The sequence below is a fragment of the Anolis sagrei genome, chromosome 2, assembly GCF_037176765.1.
Source record: "Anolis sagrei isolate rAnoSag1 chromosome 2, rAnoSag1.mat, whole genome shotgun sequence".
In the NCBI taxonomy this organism is placed as follows: domain Eukaryota; kingdom Metazoa; phylum Chordata; class Lepidosauria; order Squamata; family Dactyloidae; genus Anolis; species Anolis sagrei.
The window spans coordinates 165501891-165518027 of record NC_090022.1 but is presented as its reverse complement, the minus strand read 5'-3'; the positions used below and the strand labels follow the sequence as shown (position 1 = coordinate 165518027).

At 42.3% G+C, this 16137-nt stretch overlaps 1 protein-coding gene across 1 annotated transcript in view; it reads left to right on the top strand.

Moving 5' to 3' along the window:
* The first annotated feature begins 409 nt into the window (after positions 1–409).
* HGD (homogentisate 1,2-dioxygenase) overlaps positions 410–16137 on the top strand; it is a 37796-nt gene continuing 22068 nt past the window's right edge. The window contains exons 1-3 of the mRNA XM_060763385.2: positions 410–600; positions 12475–12546; positions 14229–14317. Coding sequence (XP_060619368.2) covers positions 577–600; positions 12475–12546; positions 14229–14317 — 185 coding nt within the window. The 5' untranslated portion in view covers positions 410–576. The remainder of the gene's footprint in view (positions 601–12474; positions 12547–14228; positions 14318–16137) is intronic.

The window sequence follows — 16137 nt, the reverse complement described above, 5'->3', positions numbered from 1 at the left end:
AAGAACTGAGAAACTGGATGTATCCTATAAAACTGAGGCAAATTATGATTTTCTGTACATTTAGCATAATTCTAAATGCTCACATTTTTAAATACTAGTAAAAACCATTTATCTAAAACCAGAGCTTTTATCCAACATGGGGCTTAGAATTGCTGAAGAAATACTTGCCTCCAACAGACAAGAGTTCTTTCTCCCACCCCGGACGTTCCACACTTGCCTAGTTTCTAACAGACCTCTCAACCCCTGAGGATGCCTGCCATAGATGTGAAATGTCAGGAGAGAATGCTTCTGGAACATGGCCATAAGCCAGGAAAACTTACAGCAACCCTGATCTCCCCCCTTCTTGTTTTGGTTGTTCATCAACCCTTCAATAGGTTCCCGCAAACTATCTTGTTGCTGATTAAACCCTGACTCCCTCTTGAGCAAACAGTCAGCAAGGTCTCTTGGACTTTCTCACTTGCTGGACAAAGAGTTTGTGATCCCACTGGCTTCTTTGTCTCCACAATCATCTCTGAAGACCACTGGTTTTATACTGGGCAAAAGATCTCCCTTTGGTTTTGCGGCTTCCCCAGGAACATGGAAAAAGGAGCAGATCTGAAGGTAAGACACATAGAGCACCGAGAGTTTGGTGCCTCTGGCTCAAGGGGATCTTGAAAAATTCCTCCCTGTTCTTCCCCAATTGATTTCTAGCCACTATTCTCGGTAATAGAATCACAGAATGTTTTTCTTCAAGCTGAGGTATATGTGAAAGGGGAATTCTTTCCAATCATCTTTGGAAACCCAGTTGCAAATGCTTTCAGCAGGCAGGATGGAACCCGTAGCAATGGTGACCTGAATGATGGTGGAGTGCGGGGAGGTGCCTTGGGATAAACTGAAGATCACATTTCATTTATATATATAAATAAAAATATAATGTTCGTTTGTGGGATTAACATAACTCAAAAACCACTGACGAATTGGACACAAGACACCTCTCAGGCCAACAAGTGACCATCACTCTGAAAAACACTGAAAAACACATCAGAAGAGACTTAAACACCCCCTCCCCAAACCAAAAAATACATTACAACATATGTGCAAAACCACATATATACACACAAACAAATATATATACACACATATATGCATACACACACAACACATACACAGAAAGGGGGAAGGAAGGAAGCAGAGAAGGAAAGAAAGAAAAAGAGTAGAGAAGGAAGGAGAGGAGGGAGAGAAAGAGGAAAAGAAGAAGGGAAAGAAGGAGGGAAGGAGAGAAGGAAAGAAAGAAGGGTAGAGAAGGAGAGGAGGGAGAGAAAGAGGAAAAGAAGAAGGAGGGAAGGAGAGAAAGAAGGGTAGAGAAGGAGGGAAAGAAGGAGAGAAGGAAAGACAAAGGCAGAGAAGGAAGGAAGGAGAGAAAGAAATAAAAAAGTGAAGGAGAGAAGGGACGAAAGAGAAAAAGAGGGAGGGAAGGAAGGAAGGAAGGAAAGAGACAAGAAAGGATGGAACAAAAGAGTAAAGTAAGCGAGAAAAGGAACAGGTAAGGAAGGAAGGAAGAAGAAGGGAAAGAAAAAGAGGGAAGGAAGGAAAGAGGGAAGGAGGGAAGGAAGGTTGGCCACAGCAACGCGTGACAGGTACAGCTAGTTTTTTAAATACATTTTTTATCATACTTTTTATTGAATATTTTCCTTAAGACTTCGAGAAAACACACCTAGTGGGAAATGGGGAAGGGATTTGAGGTTAAGGCACGGATATAACAAAACAAGAACACAATATATCAACTATATCAGGTCCCCAAACTAAGGCACAAGGTCATTTACCCGGCCCTCGCTCAGGGTCAACCTAAGTCTGAAACTACTTGAAAGCACACAACAACAACAACAACAACAACAACAATCCTATCTCATCAGCCAAAAGCAGGCCCATACTTCCCATTGAAATACTAATAAGATTATATTTGTTAAAATTGGTCTTCATTTTAATTATTGTATTGTTTTTAGGAGTGGGTAGGTTGCACTACAAATAAGATACGTGCAGTGTGCATAGGAATTCATTCATGTTTTTTTCAAATTATAAATCAGCCCTCCAACAGTTTGAGGATTCCTGGTCTATATAGTAAGATTTATACTAATAAAAAAGGAAAGAAAAAAAAGAAAAAAACCAAAACAGATAAAACAAATCAACAAGAAGATAAAAACAGAACACACACACACGAATTGACTTCCATCTACGACTTGGTGTTGACATTGCTATTGGTAATACAATTTCTTATCTCTTTTGTCTCCTCCCCCCATTAGAACAACAGTTGAACAAGAGCTTATACATTTCTAAAGCTATTAATCCAAATTTATATTCTTACTCTATCTGTTATATTAACAGTCATTTAAAAATTATTCTTCATCTACACTACAAATGTAATATCGCAACACATAAACTAGAGCGCAGAATTAGTGCAGTTTAATACTACTGTATCTGCCATGGCTCAATACAATGGAAACCTGGGAATTTTACTTTGGGGAGGCACCAGCACTTTTGCAACTCAGTGTCTGTTTGATCTAGCATTCCTTCCGCTGGGTATCGTCAATCTCTGACACTAAAGACCTTGTAAAACTACAACCGCCATGATTCCATACCATTGAGCCATAGCAGTTAAAAGTGTTGCCAAACTGCATTTATTCTGTAATATAGATGCATCCTTGGAGGCATGAACATTTCATGGAATCATAGAGTTGGAAGAGACCTCATGGGCCATCCAGTCCATCCCCCTGCCAAGAAGCAGGAATATTGCATTCAAATCACCCCTGACAGATGGCCATCCAGCCTCTGTTTAAAAGCTTCCAAAGAAGGAGCCTCCACCACACTCCGGGGCAGAGAGTTCCACTGCTGAACGGCTCCCACAGTCAGAAAGTTCTTCCTCATGTTCAGATGGAATCTCCTTTCTTGTATTACTATTTATTTATTTACAGCTTTTATATTCCGCCCTTCTTACCCCGCAGGGGACTCAGGGCGGATTACAGTGTACACATATTTGACAAACATTAAATGCCAATTTTTGACATACAAACATATACAGACATACACAGAGGCTATTTGAAGTCATGGTTCCATTGCATCCTAGTCTCCAGGGAAGCAAAAAAAAAAGTTGCTCTCTCCTCCCTGTGACTTCCTCTCACATATTTATACATGGCTATTATATCTCCTCTCAGCCTTCTCTTCTTCAGGCTAAACATGCCCAGCTCTTTAAGCCGCTCTTCATAGGGCTTGTTCTCCAGACCCTTAATCATTTGAGTCGCCCTCCTCTGGACACATTCCAGTTTGTCAATATCTCTCTTCAACTGTGGTGCCCAGAATTGGACACAATATTCCAGGTGTGGTCTAACCAAAGCGGAATAGAGGGGTAGCATTACTTCCCTAGATTTAGATACTAGACTCCTATTGATGCAGGCCAAAATCCCATTGGCTTTTTTTGCCGCTACCTGACATTGTTGGCTCATGTATAACTTGTTGTCCACGAGCACCCCAAGATCTTTTTCACACATACTGCCCTCGAGCCTCACATCCCCCATTCTGTATCTTTGCATTTCGTTTTTCTGCCTAAGTGGAGTATCTTGCATTTGTCCCTGTTGAACTTCATTTTGATAAGTTTTGACCCATCTCTCTAATCTGTCAAGATTGTTTTGAATTCTGCTCCTGTCCTCTGGACTATTGGCTATCCCTCCCAATTTGGTGTCGTCTGCAAACTTGATGATCATGCCTTCTAATCCTTCGTCTAAGTCAGTGGTTCTCAACCTGGGGTACCCAGATGTTTTTGGCCTTCAACTCCCAGAAGTCCTAAGAGCTGGTAAACTGGCTGGGATTTCTGGGAGTTGTAGGCCAAAAACATCTGGGTACCCCAGGTTGAGAACCACTGGTCTAAGTCATTAATAAAGATGTTGAACAGGATCGGGCCCAGGAAGGAACCCTGCTTGTGGCACTCTGCTCGTCACTTCTTTCCAGGATGAAGAGGAAGCATTAGTGAGCACCCTCTGAGTTCATCCATTTAACCAATTACAGATCCACCTCACCGTAGTTTTGCCTAGCCCACATTGGACTAGTTTCCTTGCCAGAAGGTCATGGGGGACCTTGTTGAAGGCCTTCCTGAAATCCAGGTACGCTACATCCACGGCATTCCCCGCATCTACCCAGCTTGCAACTCTATCTTGACACTATCCTATAACCACAATTAGAAATATCAAAACTTCTTCAAAATGTATTGACACCTTGATCATGTAAATGTAAGATACTCCACTTTGGCAGAAAAAATGAAATGCAAAGATACAGAATGGGTGACGCCTGGTTCGAGAGCAGTACGTGTGAAAAAGATCTCGGAGTCCTCGTGGACAACAAGTTAAACATGAGCCAACAATGTGATGTGGCAGCAAAAAAAGCCAATGGGATTTTGGCCTGCATCAATAGGAGCCTAGTGTCTAGATCTAAGGAAGTAATGCTACCGCTCTATTCTGCTTTGGTTGGACCACACCTGGAATATTGTGTCCAATTCTGGGCACCACAATTCAAGAGAGATATTAACAAGCTGGAATGTGTCCAGAGGAGGGCGACTAAAATGATCAAGGGTCTGGAGAACAAGCCCTATGAGGAGCAGCTTAGGGAACTGGGCATGTTTAGCCTGAAGAAGAGAAGGCTGAGAGGAGATATGATAGCCATGTATAAATATGTGAGAGGAAACCACAGGGAGGAGGGAGCAAGCTTGTTTTCTGCTTCCTTGGAGACTAGGACGCGGAACAATGGCTTCAAACTACAAGAGAGGAGATTCCATCTGAACATTAGGAAGAACTTCCTGACTGTGAGAGCCGTTCAGCAGTGGAACTCTCTGCCCCGGAGTGTGATGGAGGCTCCTTCTTTGGAAGCTTTTAAGCAGAGGCTGGATGGCCATTTGTCAGGGGTGATTTGAATGCAATATTCCTGCTTCTTGGCAGGGGGTTGGACCGGATGGCCTGTGAGGTCTCTTCCAACTCTAGGATTCTATGATTCTATCTTGACACTATCCTATAACCACAATTAGAAACATCTAAACTTCTTCAAAATGTATTGACACCTTAATCATGTAATTGCAAATTTATAAAGGTTTTCAATGTTCCCTTCTTGGCAAATTTCCCCTTTAAAATACTAGTGCTTATTTTAAGCAATGACTTTTCCAGATTTAGATTGTGAAGATTCTTTTCTGTCTAGACTTGAGTTTTTGAAAAACCTTTTAAAGTAGATCTCGAGCCTCATAAATCTCAGGATGCAGTCGCCAGAGATAGCGTGGAGTGTCTGCCACCTTCTCAGCAGTCTTTTTTTTTGTTTCTGTTTTTACAGCTGCAACTCTTCTGTGGTTGCCCCCCCTCCTCCCCTCCTCCCCCACTTCAACTAACATCTCCCTGGCCGAGAGCTGGGGGTGTTCCTCCATTAGCCAATCAGGTGTATGGTCTACTTTGCTCTTGTATTCCTTTTCCTGGGTGAACTCCAAAGGTCTCAGACAATAGAAAACATTTCCAGGCAGGCTATCCGTTGTACTTCTCAATAGTACAGTAAACACACAACAGGAGTGGATGCCCCCCTTTTTGTGGCTGTTGCATGACTGCATTGAAACAAGGGCAGAGCAGGGAGAAGTGCGATATTTAACAGTACAAAGTGCAGAAACTATAGCTCCAGTGTTTGAACAGCAAAGGATGCTTGACTTCCAGCTGCACAAGACCTAGAATCAGACTTGCCAGAAAAAAGTTGGGAACATCTGGTGGCAAATTTACTATGTTTCTCAGAAACTAAGCAGATTTGCCACTGAAAATCCATGTTGAAGGTGGGAGGTGACATTTCAAACAGGAAAACAACATAGAATAATAGAATCCCAGAGTTGGAAGAGACCTCATGGGCATTCCTGCCAAGAAGCAGGAATGTTGCATTCAAAGCACCCCTGACAGATGGCCATCCAGCCTCTGTTTAAAAGCTTCCAAAGAAGGAGCCTCCACCACACTCCGGGGCAGAGAGTTCCACTAATGAACAGCTCTCACAGTCAGGAAGTTCTTCCTCGTGTTCAGATGGAATCTCCTCTCTTGTATTACTATTTATTTATTTACAGCTTTTATATTCCGCCCTTCTTACCCCGCAGGGGACTCAGGGCGGATTACAGTGTACACATATTTGACAAACATTAAATGCCAATTTTTGACATACCAACATATACAGACATACACAGAGGCTATTTGAAGTCATGGTTCCATTGCATCCTAGTCTCCGGGGAAGCAAAAAACAAAGTTGCTCCCTCCTCATAGAATCATAGAATCATAGACCTCATGGGCCATCCAGTCCAACCCCCTGCCAAGAAGCAGGAATATTGCAGATGGCCATCCAGCCTCTGTTTAAAAGCTTCCAAAGAAGGAGCCTCCACCACACTCTGGGGCAGAGAGTTCCACTGCTGAACGGCTCTCACAATCAGGAAGTTCTTCCTAATGTTCAGATGGAATCTCCTTTCTTGTAGTTTGAAGCCATTGCTCCATTTCGTCCTAGTCTCCAGGGAAGCAGAAAACAAGTTTGCTCCCTCCTCCCTGTGGCTTCCTCTCACATACATGGCTATCATATCTTCTCTCAGCCTTCTCTTCTTCAGGCTAAACATGCCCAGCTCTTTAAGCCGCTCTTCATAGGGCTTGTTCTCCAGACCCTTGATCATTTTAGTCGCCCTCCTCTGGACACATTCCAGCTTGTCAATATCTCTCTTCAATTGTGGTGCCCAGAATTGGAAAAAATATTCCAGGTGTGGTCTAACCAAGGCAGAATAGAGCATGGGTAGTATGACTTCCCTGGATCTAGACACTGTACTCCTATTGATGCAGGCCAAAATCCCACTGGCTTTTTTGCTGCCACATGACATTGTTGGCTCAAGTTTAATAATATAATAATAACAACTTTATTTTTATACCCCGCTAACCTTCTCCCCTAGGGGACTCAGGGCGGCTTACAAGGGACACGCCTAACATTACAATTAAAACACCTATTTTACCAATTAAAACATCTTCCCATTCGGCTAAACTTATTGTATGTCCAATGTCTCTGGTATGGTCGAGATGTATGGTCGATAAAACTAAAATTCACTGATTCACCCGATTACAAAGAAAATTGGAATAAATGATTTTACCAATGGTATCTAACACCCGACATACTATTGAAGATTAACAAAAGGAAAAATAATGGCAAGTGCTGGAAGTGTAGGCAAGATAAGGGAGACCGTCCATATGTGGTGGAGATATAAAAAGGTCAAATCCTTTTTGAAGACAAATTCATAAAAAAATAGAAGCAATCTTAAAAATCAAATTTGAACTAAAACCGGAATATCTACTACTAGGTATCACTGACTTTGATATGGACACTAACACAAACAAGATTTTCTTCTACCTAACAACGGCAGCACGAATTAAATTAGCCCAGATGTGGAAATCTCAGGATATCCCATCTATAGAGCAATGGACATCGAAAGTCGTAGACATGATGAATATGGACCTTCTTACACAAAGGATATCTAATAGTAACAATAAGACAAAAACAACAAATTGGACTAATTTTCTCCTATTTTTAGATGAGGAGAAAAGGGCATAATCAACAGGAACATCAATTAAAAAATAAAGAATAATCATAGAATCAATAGAATCAAAGAGTTGGAAGAGACCTCATGGGCCATCCAGTCCAACCCCCTGCCAAGAAGCAGGAATATTGCATTCAAATCACCCCTGACAGATGGCCGTTCAGCCTCTGTTTAAAAGCTTCCTAAGAAGGAGCCTCCACCACACTCCGGGGCAGAGAGTTCCACTGCTGAACGGCTCTCACAGTCAGGAAGTTCTTCCTCATGTTCAGATGGAATCTCCTTTCTTGTAGTCTGAAGCCATTGTTCCGCGTCCTGATCTTCAGGGAAGAAGAAAATGAGCTTGCTCCCTCCTCCCTATTACTTCCTCTCACATATTTATCCATGGCTATCATATCTCCTCTCATCCTTCTCTTCTTCAGGCTAAACATGCCCAGCTCCTTTAGCTGCTCCTCATAGGGCTTGTTCTCCAGACCTTTTATCATTTTAGTTGCTCTCCTCTGGACACATTCCAGCTTGTCAATATCTCTCTTGAATTGTGGTGCCCAGAATTGGACACAATATTCCAGGTGTGGTCTAACCAAAGCAGAATAGAGGGGTAGCATGACTTCCCTAGATCTAGACACTATGCTCCTATTGAGGCAGGCCAAAATCCCATTGGCTTTTTTGCCGCCACATCACATTGTTGGCTCATGCTTAACTTGTTGTCCACGAGGACTCCAAGATCTTTTTCACACGTACTGCTCTTGAGCCAGGCATTGTCCCCCATTCTGTATCTTTGCATTTCGTTTTTCCTGCCAAAGTGGAGTATCTTGCATTTGTCACTGTTGAACTTCATTTTGTTAGTTTTGGCCCATCTCTCTAATCTGTCAAGATCGTTTTGAATCCTGCTCCTGTCCTCTGGAGTATTGGCTATCCCTCCCCATTTGGTGTCGTCTGCAAACTTGATGATCATGCCTTCTAGCTCTTCATGTTTCAATATCCGAAAGGACATCACATTGATTGCTCTAAAGACTAGGATACAGAGCAATGGAGTCAAATTTCAGAAAAAAAAATATTCCACCTAAACATTAGAAAGAACTTCCTGATGGTAAGAGCTGCTCAGAAGTGTAATATGCTGCTTTGCAGCATTGCAGAATCTCCTTCTCTGGAGGTTTTAAGCAGAGGCTGGATGGCCACTTGTTGAGAATGCTTTGATGGTGTGTTTCTGCATGGCAGGGAGTTGGACTCATTGGCCTTGTAGCCTTTCCCAGTCTATAATTCTCATAATATCACCAGATGCCTGGATCCCTAGAACTTAGGATTTTGACCTGGAAACTTTAGCATCTGGCATGATCCTGTACTGACAACCATAGCTTTATGGTTCACTAATTTTCGAAATGAATAATAAAAAGTTGTTCAAAGTCAATCATCGCCAGGGTGGTCTGCAGAGAATGTATTATGCAGAGCCCTTGAGGAGCAATGTTAATTGTATTCCATTTCAAGACGGCAACTTCAAAAGTGTTTTATCTATTCCTGCTGTCTAATCTCTCCAGTGAAAGGTCATGCTCTGTATGCCAGCCTTAAGCCTCCAATGGGAGCATTTAACTTTTTCTACCAATGTCTCAAATTGGTGGACACTGTTTTGGTATTTTCCAATATAAGGATGAAAGCCTGGTGTAGCATAAAAAATTAAACAAAGATTAAATTTTACTACAGGAAAAGAAATCCCACCTAAATACTAGGGAACATTTCCTAATGGTATGAACTCTCACCAGTGGGCTATGCTGTCTCCGTGTGGTAGAGTCTCAATTTCTGGAAATGTTTAAAACAGAGGCTGGATGGGCATCTGTCAAGAGTGTTTTCACTGTGTTTTACTACCTGACAGAGTGTGGAGTGGATGACCCCCAGGGTGTCTTCCAAGAAGAGAACAAGCCCTATGAGGAGCGGCTTAAGGAGCTGGGCATGTTTAGCCTGAAGAAGAGAAGGCTGAGAGGAGATATGATAGCCATGTATAAATATGTGAGAGGAAGCCGCAGGGAGGAGGGAGCAAGCTTGTTTTCTGCTTCCTTGGAACAATGGCTTCAAACTACAAGAAAGGAGATTCCATCTGAACATGAGGAAGATCTTCCTGACTGTGAGAGCCGTTCAGCAGTGGAACTCTCTGCCCCGGAGTGTGGTGGAGGCTCCTTCTTTGGAAGCTTTTAAACAGAGGCTGGATGGCCATCTGTCGGGGGTGATTTGAATGCAATATTCCTGCTTCTTGGCAGGGGGTTGGACTGGATGGCCTATGAGGTCTCTTCCAACTCTTTGATTCTATGATTCTATGATTCTAAGAGACCTCATGGGACATCCAGTCCAACTGATGGGGAGATATTGGAAAAATAGATATTTATTTATGCATATATTATATGTACTTTACAAGCACTGAAATGTATAGAAAAATCAGGTTCTCTCTCTGTATTAGAAGAATGCTGAAGGAGATCTGTGTCCAAGGCATGGGTAGGAGGGGGATGAACATTCCAGGAAGGGAGGGAGATAAGCCCATCCTAGTAGCAACAGAGATAAGTAAAAAGTAAGGAGCCAATCCCCCTCCCTCATGACAGGTCAAAGTAGGCCCCTTGATTGATGAATAATGATAATAATAATAATAATAATAATAATAATAATAAACCTTTATTTATACCCCGCTAACATCTCCCGAAGGACTCGATGCAGCTTACAAGAGGCCGAGGCCCAACACATCAATAAAACAACAGCATAACAAATACAACAATCATAAACTCATAAAACAAGCAATAAACATTAAAACAATAGCAATTAACATTAGACAATATGACACATTTAAAACTAAGGCCGGGCCAAATGTAATGATTAAAATTTTTAAAATGCTGGGCATGACAGGTGAAATGGATAGGTTTTTGGAGATGAGTGCGGTGTGCAGACAATCTTAAATCTCATCATTTGGGACGTGATGCTTGGAGTTTCCTATTCTGGGAAGGCACACTGGAACAACCACGTCTTCAAGCTCTTCCTAAAGACTGCCAATGTTGGGGCTTGTCTGATGTCCTTGGGGAGAGAATTCCAGAGTCGGGGGGCCACCACGGAGAAGGCCCTGTCCTCGTCCCCACCAATCGCACTTGCGACGCAGGTGGGATCGTGAGCAAGGCCTCTCCAGATGATCGGAGAGATCGTGTGGGTTCATACACGGAGATGCGGTCACGCAGGTAGGTGGGTCCCAAACCGTTTAGGGCTTTGTAGGTAAGCACCTGCACCTTGAATCGGGACCGGAAAATGAACGTCAGCCAATGGAGTTCCTTAAACAGGAGGGTTGACCTCTCTCTGTAAGGAGCCCCAGTTAACAACCTGGCCGCCGCCCATTGGACCAATTGGAATTTCCAGGCCATTTTCAAGGGTAGCCCCACGTAGAGTGCATTACAGTAGTCCAATCTGGAGGTGACTAAGGCATGGACCACCCTGGTCCATGCCTTAGTCACCTAAACATTAGTCATAGAAAAATCTATGTCTAATCTATGAAAAATCAGGTTCTCTCTCTGTATTAGAAAGAATGCTGAAGGAGATCTGTGTCCAAGGCACGGGCAGGAGGGGGGTGAACGTTCCAGGAAGCGGGGGAGATAAGCCCACCCTAGTAGCAACAGAGATAAGTAAAAAGTAAGGAGCTAATCCTCCTCCCTCATGACAGGTCAAAGTAGGCCCCTTGATTGATGAATGTAAGCTGTAAGTTGTATGCTGCTCCTAGAAAAAATATAGAGACATGCCTTTCGCATGTTGGAAGATAGAATTTAATATTCCTATGACGCTAAAGTGACGCAGTGAATGATGTCAATGGATGTAGAAGCACGTTTCTTTGTTTGTCTGCATTTGAAGTGTATAAAAGGCAGTCAACGCCTTTATCGGGCACTCTGGTTGCTTTTGGACACAGCTCCACTCCAGGGTCCCAGCTGGAAATAAACGTACTTTTCTGACCTCCAGAAAGGATCTCTCCTGATATTATCTCTCCTATCACTGCTGCAAGACAACCCCCTGCCAAGAAGCAGGAAAATTGCATTCAAAGCACCCCCGACAGATGGCCACCCAGCCTCTATTGAATTCTAAGAAGGACTGTATTTTTCCCATTTCAAATGTAATGAAAATGTTGAAGCAAATCTGCTCAGAATTTCAAAATTAATTGGGACCTGCTATAGGTTAATGGTAATGCTGGCCTTCCTCTAGGTGGAAATACAGGGAGCTCTCTCATTGTCAACAGAAAGCAAGTGCAAACTATTTGTGAGCACATTTGACCAGGCCTGTAGCGAGCGGGGGGGGGGGGGGTTAGGGGTTCAACCCCGCCCCCGAAATGTTTCAGACTTTTAAAAAAACCTGGTTTACTCATGAATTTTAACTGGTTAACCAAATCCCCATGCTAAGTCTATGAGATGCAAAAAATTAAGAGTCCCTCCAGAACTGCAAGCACTATCTCAAGCAAATATTGACAATTTATTCACACTGTCATTACTTACAGGAATAGCCGATGTAGTGAAGCAACCAAGTTGGGGATGTGTGTGTTAAATGCTCTTATTAAAGAGGCCAGACTTGGTGGAGGTGGTTGACAGGGGCGGAGCTGCAGGCTATTGAAGGCTGTTCTGCCCCCTGCTGTGCTCTTTGCTTCAGCGTGAGCTAGGAGGCAGGTTTCAACCCCCCCCCCCAAATTTCAACCCCTCCCGAATTTTTTTTCTGGCTACGGCCCTGCATTTGACCAAGGGGACCCCAAAACAAGTTATCCTTAGGATGAGCATAATTCAGAAACTTGAAGGCCTGCAACAGCAGCAACATTTGGAAGAGATTTGCAGCCTTTTATTATTATTATTATTCAGCATATGAAATGTCTTTTTGTTTTGCAGTATATGTCAGGATTTGGTAATGAGCATAGCTCTGAAGACCCCCGCTGTCCTGGAGCCTTGCCAGAAGGACAGGTATTTGTGCCATTTTGGAATATGAGGAAGGGTGGTTCACTTTCATTCAACCCAGGCCCGTAGCCAGGATTTCGATTTGGGGGGAGGCTGAGTTTGTTTCGGGGGGGGGGGGGGCTGAGTCTGAGTGAAAGAGGGGCTACCCTAGCAAAACTTTTGAATTGTTACCCCAATACCTCCATGCATATGGGATATATTGAGTATGCTGATCAAATCATGATATGAATAAACATAACAGTTTAAATAATGCACCAGTAAGGCCTTTTTGCGAACCACCATGAGAATTTCGGGGGGGGGGGGGCTGAAGCCCCTCAAGCCCCCCCCCCCCCCCCGGGCTACATGCCTGATTCAATCTATCCCAAACTGCCCAGGGGAAAAGAGGTTTATTCAGGGGGAAAAAATGAATGGAAATGTTCAGTGTTTCCTAATTTTTGGAAAAGCAAATGTGAGGGTAATAAACCAATTGTTTACATAGATACGGGAAATAACCCCATCTGTATACATGTGTTTAAGAAATAACACGACAAAATAAAATACAATTTTATAAAATACAATAATGATTTTAATTGTTTATTGTTATTGTTTTTATACGGTTTATACTATATGTAATTGTTTTTGACTGTATTTTATCTTGTGGGGCATTGGTTGCCAAATTTAAACCGCCTCGAGTCGCCTCCGGGCTGAGAGAGGCAGTATACAAGTATAGTAAATAAATAAATCTATATAAATAAAAATGTAATGTTTGTTTGTGGGATTAACAGAACTCAAAAACCACTGGACGAATTGACACCAAATTTGGACATAAGACACCTAACAGTCCAGCGAGTGTCCATCACACATAAACACACACACACACAACACCCCAGCAAAACAGACATAAAAAACCCAAAAATACACCATATATACATACACACATACACTCATATACATATGCACATGCACACATTCATACACACACATGTATATATATATATGCACAAACACACACAAATGCACATACATATATACATATACACATGCACACACACATGCACAATATGCATGTACACATATAAACACACAAATACACAAATATATACGTACACATATATACACACACACACATATATACGCAAACACACATATATATACAAATATACACACACATGCACATATATATATAAGCAAACACACATATATACACAAATATATCCACACTAATACACAATATGCATGTACACATATAAACACACATATACACAAATATATCCACACACATATATATACATAAACACACATATATGCACAAATATATGCACACACACACATATATAAACAAACACACATATATAAAAGCAAACACACACATATATACACAAAGATATCCACACATATACACAATATGCATGTACACATATAAACACACAAATACACTAATATATACACACACATACACACACACATATATAAAAGCAAACACACATATATACACAAATATATACACACATATACACAATATGCATGTAGACATATAGACACACAAATACACAAATATATACACACATATATATATATATGCAAACACACATATATACACAGATATATACACACAAAACACATATACACAGACTGGGCCACAGCAATGCGTGGCAGGGGACAGCTAGTAATAAATAAATTCTTACAGTTTGTGTTCTGTTTCTGTTTAGAATAACCCTCAGGTCTGTCCTTATGGGCTGTATGCTGAACAGATTTCGGGCTCAGCATTCACTTGCCCACGATCTACCAACAGAAGAAGGTATGCCGACATGGAGAAGGGGAGATTAGATGTAGACCAGGAGGGGGACATGGGGGGGAGGTGGATTTGGATATGGTGCAGAAGGAAAACAGCAGCTGGGTTGTTGTAGTTTTTTCGGGCTAAATGGCCATGGTCTAGAGGCATTCTCTCCTGACGTTTCGCCTGCATCTATGGCAAGCTGTAAGTCGCTCGGAGTACCTTGGTGGAGAGCGACTAATTAAGAAATAAAGTGAAGTGAAGTGAAGTGAAGCATCCTCAGAGGTAGTGAGGTCTGTTGGAACTAGGAAAATTGGTTTATATATCTGTGGAATGACCAGGGTGGGACAAAGGACTCTTGTCTGCTAGAGCTAGGTGTGAATGTTTCAACTGACCACCTTGATTAGCTCATTCCTCTCAACAAAAGTTTGCTCCAGGCACTGTCAAGCCATTATATACTAATCAAGGTGTTCAGTTGAAACATTCACACCTAGCTCCAGCAGACGAGTCCTTTGTCCCACCCTAGACATTCCACAGATATATAAACCCCTTTTTCCTAGTTCCAACAGACCTCACTACCTCTGAGGATGCTTGCCATAGATGCAGGCGAAACGTCAAGAGAGAATGCCTCTAGACCATGGTCATATAGCCTGAAAAAACTACAACAACCCAGTGATTCCGGCCATGAAAGCCTTCGACAATACATTAAAACAGCAGCTGTCTCATAGTTCTTATTAGGTCTTCATCTTACAAGCTGAGGGATCCATCTTACCCTGTTCCCTTCTATATTTCCCCCTCTTCCGGGATGGCAAGCCATCTCATGCCCTTTCTGTGTCTATGTCTGTCTTTCTCCTGCTTTTCTCCATTTGGAGTGGGTAACACCTGACTCCTGAAGACAGATTTAGGGCTCCCTTCCATGCGCTGCAAAATCAGAGTCCCACAGAGTCCCATCACATCATGTGATGACCTCCATGGGACTCTAGTGGGACTCCGTTTCTGAAAATGCATGGAAACAGAACCCTAAACCTGTGGGATGAAGTCCTTCGCCCTTTATAAAACAGATCAGTATACCACCTGTGGAACATTTTAATCCAATTTCCTTCAAATCCATTGCATAGGTATACTTTAATCTCTTGTTCCACATTTGTTCCCACTCTCTAAATTGAACTGGCCTTCTTAAGTTCTCTGCCCACTTAATCTTATATGGCTCCGGCCCAGCGTACCTGTCCAAACGCATCTCCTTCTACGTCCCGCCTCGGAGTTTAAGATCGTCTGGGGAGGCCCTGCTCTTGGCCCCACCTCTATCACAAGTGAGGTTGGTGGGTATGAGGAGCAGGGCCTTCTCGGTGGTGGCCCCTCATCTGTGGAATTTGCTTCCCGGGGAAATTAGGTCATTGACATCCCTTCTCTTTTTTAGAAGGAAACTAAAAACATGGATATGGGACCAGGCCTTTGGGTAATCTAGCAGACAGACAAAGGACAGTGACGACTAGAATTGGATAGGATTTGACAATGTGGAATGAACTACGGATTCTGAGCTTGGCAAACGTTGAACATTAGATTGGGTTTTTTATTAATGGTGATGTATAACTGGATTGTATAATTGTTTTATAATTGCTGTTGATACATGTTTTATCTTATTATCTGTTTTGTTGGCATCGAATTGTGCCTTTTGTAAGCCGCCCTGAGTCCCCCCTCGGGGGTTGAGAAGGGCGGGGTAGAAATGCGCGAAATAAATAAAATAAATCATACAGGATTTTGACTTGTTCCTTTTCAGTTAACCATACTAATAGTTTATTATAAATCGTTGTTACTATTTTCTTTTTCATCGTCAATATTTTGTC